Consider the following 5,953-nt stretch of genomic DNA (forward strand, 5'->3'; position numbering starts at 1 on the left):
TCTTTGTGTGTTGCTTTTTGTCACTAATTATGTAAGATTATATTTATGTTTATTTTATTGTTTGTGTTGCTATATTTTAATGTTATATTGCTGATTGAAGGGTTTGAAAACTACTGTAAAAGATTCATGGTGACAACTAACATCAGCCCAAACACCTCATGCCAACTGTCAAGCAAGCAAGCACGGTGCTGGAGTGGTCATGCTTTTGGCTAGCTTTGCAACCACAGGACCCTACTGTGCATTCACTGAGTCAACTGTAAGTTTAAACATTAGCTCGTCCAAATTGGGTCATGCAACACGGAAGTGACAGAATGGCTGAAAAAGTTAAGAATCAAGGTGTTGCAATGGTATCAAGAAGGCGATAAAATTGTCTAATAAATGTTAATAGAAAACCAACAAAATATTTTCTTTTGGAGAAAGAAAGCAAATTATATAACTGACAAGTAAAAAAAACAAAACAAACATCTTTAAATCAATGAAATTACAAATACTTTTTCCAGCTCTCATTGTTTTAATGTTTCTAAATTAAATCAGAGCGTTCTCATTCCCGACGCGTAACATACCATCGATTTGTCACGGCTCGAGGCGTGTCATAGTAACGGGAAAGGTACCCTTCCGCATCCTTATGAAACACTCCAGATTCTTAATTGAAGCGAATGCACTTCCCTTTTTATTCGCTTCGTGGCTTTCTATTGCAGTCCTAACCTAACCTTAACCATAACCTTACATTTATAGGTTCATTCCAACCTGCTCTCATGCCTCAGAATGCGTAACATACAGACGAATTGTCACATATCGTTGGTATGTAACGTGTTGGTATAGCTCGTTTGCATCTGCCGTTTACAAGCTAAAGAGACCTTCACTTGCTTGACCTCTTAAAGTGTCGATTATATTTGTACCCTTTGGTATAAGGCTGTAACAGCAATTCATAGCAGAACAGTATGAAACTTTGCAAAGAAACCCACTGGGGGAAAGCAGAGTCACAAAGTCTCTTTCTGCATTGCTAAAAATATGCTCCATATCCGTTTTTCACAAAAGTCAAGTCAGGACCACCGTGTCCGAAAGTCAGACGCAGGAGCGGTGTACAGCAAGCGCTTCAAATTCTTATTAGAAGACCCAGAGCAGAGTAAATCCTCTGAAATGCTGTATAGCCGTTATGACACTACCCATAACCACATTATTATTCATCTTTGGCTCTCTTGCACAGCATGTGGGGTTTTTTTTTTTTTTTTTCGGTCACCCATAAATGGTTACAGCAGATGGCCACCCCTCCCTGAGCCTTGTTCTGCTGGAGGTTACATCCTGCTAAAAGGGAGTTTTTCCTTCCCACTGTCACCAAAACTCTTGCTCACAGGGAGTCAAATTATTGGTGGGTTTTCTCTGTTTTCTTTGTATTATTGTAGGTTCTTTACCTTACAATAAAAAGTTCCTTGAGGCAACTGTTGCGATTTGGCACCATATAAATAAAACAAAAAAACCCTGAAAATTGAATTTGGACGCTGACTCACGTTGCCACTTGACATCCACAGTCATATTCAAAACTAGTCATGATGTCACAAAGTCACACTTGTCAGCTTGACTGGCAATATTTATTCATTGTAGCTATTGCAATATGCGGCCTGATGATTTACATTTACACATTCACAATGACATTAAGCAAAAGCAACATGACAGAAAACCTATAAGCATGTTTCATATGTGGAAATATGAAGTGAAGCATAAAGTTGTATTCATGTTCAAGTGTGTTATTTTCACACCACAGTCGAGGGAAACCTGAACATCCTTTGACTACGATGACCTGGATGACTGAGAACCTTCACAGACATCCTGCTGTTATTTCCCTTTAATTCCCGGTTTTCCCAATTGGGTCGATACATATAGAAAAAAAAAAAACATTCCCACCTGATCCCTTTAGAATCAGCTGGTTTTTTACAGCATAAAGATGACTAGTAGATAAGATGGCTTATCTACTATCAAAATGTAGATAATAATAAGACCTTTCATATCAATTTCATATTTGTTATATCATTTGACCCTTTAAAAAGTGCACTTTGGGTAAAATTGATTTGGTTTCATGTGCTTACTTATGAAGGTTTTTTATGAGGGTTTAAAACATGCTGGAAAAAGAACTGGAAACACAAATTTAAAGGCGACAAATTTCAACACACACGCACATGTGTATTTATATCCTTGTGGGGGCATCTCATTGACGTAATGGTTTCTCTAACCCCTTACCCTAACCCTGACCATCAAAAATGAATGCCTTACCCTGACCCTAAACGTAACCATAACCTAATTGTAACCCCGACACTAAAACAACAATTTGAGTCTCAAAAAAGCCTTCAAACTCATTGGGACCGAGATCGGTCCCCACAAGGGCTGTCGGTCCCCACAAGTATAGTAAACATCCAATGTTTGGTCCCCACAAAGATGTTAATACCTGTACACACACACACACACACACACCATAAAAATCCTTAAAATCAGACAATTTTTCCAGCAAAGATATAATTACGGTTTTTGTATTAAAAGTGAGTGTGAAGGTTTCAGTATAAATTATGAGTGAAGGAACTGAGAGGTCAAAAAACGGTTTGTGAACTGTTGTTATAAAGCTGGGAATTTTCACCCTCTCCATCTTTGTGTCTTGAGACTACGTTATCAGGGGAGGGACTGATCATTAACCAGTCATAACACTCTGGGTCTCTTTTCTGGCTCTCAGAATCACCAAATTTACATGAAATTGAGTTAATATTTGATTTCATAAGATCTGAAATGAGTGATGGAGCTATAGGATTTTCCGGAAAGTGTTAAACAAGTGCTTAAAAGAGTACAGTTAAGGTCAAGGCTGAGGGCTTGGTTTCGCCCCCTGGTGGTCAGTAAATTCAACCTAGACGCTATGTCCATATTATATTTATAGTGACGGACTGATTTGTCACATACTGTGATGGTGTTTGTAGCATTTCATTTTTAGGGTTTTTTTTTGTTTTTTTGTTGTTGTTTTTTTACCCCCAACAAAATATCCAGTATATCGACAACCTTCTCTGATGGATCGGAGACACGGTAATTAATTCCAGTTCACTTGCACCACTAAACTCATCCCACTGCTGCCTCCTCCTGGACCTTCATGTCGTAGGTTCGGAAGCTCTGCTCCGTCCAGCAAGCCCCTCCGTTTTGGGTCTGGGCTCTTTGGAGGACAGCTTGCTGGTAGAGCACAGGAGGGTCTCTGAGCGTCCTGCTGTGAGCCGGGCCTCGCACGTTCATGTCGGGGAAGCAGTGGACACACACGCAGGTCTCTGTTGGCAGGGAGTCGTCTGATGGCTCGAGGTTAACGGGGCAGCTCGGAGACATTAGAATATCTATAAGTGAAGAAGGCAGACCCTCGTTAAACTGCTCAGCGTTTCCAATGGTTTTTTGGTTCATTCCAGACCAACCTTTGGAGCTTTTTCCAAGTTGCCCAGCTGGAATACCAGTCTCCTGTCCCAGCCTGGCCTCGCTCTCTTTCTTCTTCTTGGATTGACTGCCCTGTGTGGATCCTTGGTTAGAAGTTTTGGCCTTGCCTCCTCTAAGAAAGGCTACAAAGGCCAGAAACAAGCTAGAAAACAGCAGCGCCAGGCACACAGCCAGCAGGGAGTAGATGAGGATATCAGAGTCTTTCAGTGTGGAGGGTCCTGCGACAACTTCAGCTAGGAAAGAAGGAGGACAGATCTTTTGACTGAATGCTTCTAGATTCATATGTCAGGTATATAAGCTCTGAACAATGTTAGTCAATCAGAACAATTTGATAAAGTTTTGATATTTTCCAATACTTCCTTCTTTAAGGTTTAAAAACACAGAAAAACCCCATCAGGACAAAGGTCACCGAGGGGTCAGCACTCACTCTGGCAGTGTGGGGCGCATTCTGGAGGATGTGTGCCGCAGATCTCTTTACACTCTATACATTTGTTTAGCAGCTTATCGTAGTAGTGGCCAGGTTGAGTCTTACAATTTACAGCCTCTGATGCAGAAGGAGACAACGTGAGAGAAGAAGCAGAAGACATGTAAGAAACTGAACTGTGTGGGTTTAAGAGTATCTCTGCTGTTGCTATTACCTTCAGGAAGAAAGTCAAATATCAAAAATACATGTTACATCTATATGTCTTCAAGTTTGTGTGTAATTCTAGCTGGATTTTAAGTTGCAATCTTGGAAAAGTTGCATTAAAAAAATGCCCCTGCATGTGTCTGTGAATGCATGTGTGTGCTCTCACCACAGAAACTTCTGCATCTGCTGATTACAAGTGATTTCTGACATGTCCCCAGACAGTCCATACACCCCACCAAAGCATCCCGATACTGACCTTCAGCACAGCCTCCACCCATCGGCCTGATAACCCTCACACTGAAACACACACACACACAAAGGGACCAAAACAAATGGTTTTATTATTTTCTTTCTGTCTTTGTGACTTGATCTCTATGAAAAGTTTATTTGTAAAGAAACTTTTAAAAGATGGGTGGCTGTAAACAAGCAGCTGTGGCATTGGCTAACTACACATTATGTTGGTTATTTTATGTGCCTGTTATTCTGGTATTTATATATATATGAAAGCAAAGCAGCTGTGATATGTAATGTATGCAGTGTAGTGGATTAGACTGCTAGCTCCATCCTTGACCCAGTGAAACTGTATTATTTTAGAAATCGAGGCTTTACTGAGAAATATCTCATTTTTTGACCTCTTTTTGTGTTTTCCACACATTTTTGGAGCAAAACTTAGCATAGCTACAACCAGCATCCTTTTAGAAATCATGTACTTTCTTCTTAAGCATATTTTTCTTTGCTCCAGTGAGCACTGAGTCATCCAAGTGCAAAAAGATGCAGATCTCTACACCACCTCCGCCCCGCGCTGCTTTCACATAGAGCGCTAAGACTAATGCCCGGGTATATCCGTCACACCCCAGCGAGCAGCACTCTGTGTCTAATTCAGGATTCATATACAGTATGTTCTCTCTTTAACTTTCAGAAACACATAAAGTCCCCAGCGTCTGAATTCAGAGTACCTTTTAAATGCACTTAGCCATTTCTGTGCTTATTTATGGAGGGCGTTTCTTATTGTTTTGATGTTTGGAATCTACAGAAGGACGTAAACTGCGTTCAAACTGATAGAAAACATTGTTTCTTGTTATAAAAGCCTCAACGAGCCGCTTGGTTTGTTATGAAGGTCCTCTATGGGAACTTAACCAGCACTCGATAAATGGATTTGATTCTCACCTGCGTTTCAAATGCTAACGAAGCACATTTATCTTACTTGAGCCGCTGCTATAGGCTGTTAATGATGTTGGCAGAGATGACTTACCAAGCGAGATGAAGACGCGGAGGGAGAATCCTTGATTTGAAGATGAGAGTGACACAGGCCTGTATTTCAGCGTGGAAGCTAATTTAAATATACACTTAGTGCCAGACTGGGGACTTCCCCCTATGCATGAGGAGGATCCTCCCACTTAAACACACACACACACAGAGTGAGGTCAGACAAGAAAAGTGCCTATATATTGTAGTCAGTTTCCCTTGGACTGTATTTTGAGACTGAGTGTAGTCCATATAGTAAACACGATGTCTGGTACTGAGTGTCTGGCACATGGAAGTGTGAGACAGTTCACTGCACTCTAGTGACCTCCACAGTCACCTGACCGGAGCACTCTTGGGATGTGGTGCAGCAGGAGATTTACATCATGGATGTGCAGCTGATCAAATCTGCAGCTGTGTGATGCTGTCATGGCAATATGGACTAAAACATCTGAGGAATGTTTCCATCACCTCGGTGAATCTGTGCCGTGAAGAATTAAATCTGTATATAAAGTGTCTGAAGGTTGTAGAGGGGTTGAATCACTTTTGGAGCGAGCTACAAGAGGCTGTTAGGAGAACTCGTCATTATTATTTTAGTCCTTTTCCACTTAATTACACTTGAACTACATAGAA

The 5,953-nt window shown here is 40.9% G+C and overlaps 1 protein-coding gene across 2 annotated transcripts; it reads right to left on the reverse strand.

Annotated features, from left to right (window-relative positions):
• Positions 1 to 1,578: 1,578 nt before the first annotated feature.
• On the reverse strand, positions 1,579 to 5,413 carry tnfrsf13b (TNF receptor superfamily member 13B). 2 transcript variants are annotated; one of them, XM_085283342.1, is made up of 5 exons: positions 5,331 to 5,413; positions 4,335 to 4,375; positions 3,878 to 3,994; positions 3,432 to 3,683; positions 1,579 to 3,356 (listed from the first exon to the last, which is right to left on the reverse strand). In XM_085283342.1, exons 2-5 carry the CDS (start codon positions 4,354 to 4,356, stop codon positions 3,094 to 3,096), a joined length of 654 nt encoding a protein of 217 aa, XP_085139468.1. In that variant the 5' UTR covers positions 4,357 to 4,375; positions 5,331 to 5,413; the 3' UTR covers positions 1,579 to 3,093. The 2 variants fall into 2 exon arrangements, with proteins under 2 accessions (XP_085139468.1, XP_085139466.1); XM_085283340.1 differs by having other exon boundaries at positions 4,245 to 4,375; positions 5,331 to 5,412.
• Between the last annotated feature and the right edge of the window lie 540 nt (positions 5,414 to 5,953).

Source organism: Mchenga conophoros, linkage group LG8, assembly GCF_057382185.1.
Source record: "Mchenga conophoros isolate Kocher_MC1m ecotype Shallow Benthic linkage group LG8, M_conophoros_male_GT1.1, whole genome shotgun sequence".
NCBI lineage: Eukaryota > Metazoa > Chordata > Actinopteri > Cichliformes > Cichlidae > Mchenga > Mchenga conophoros.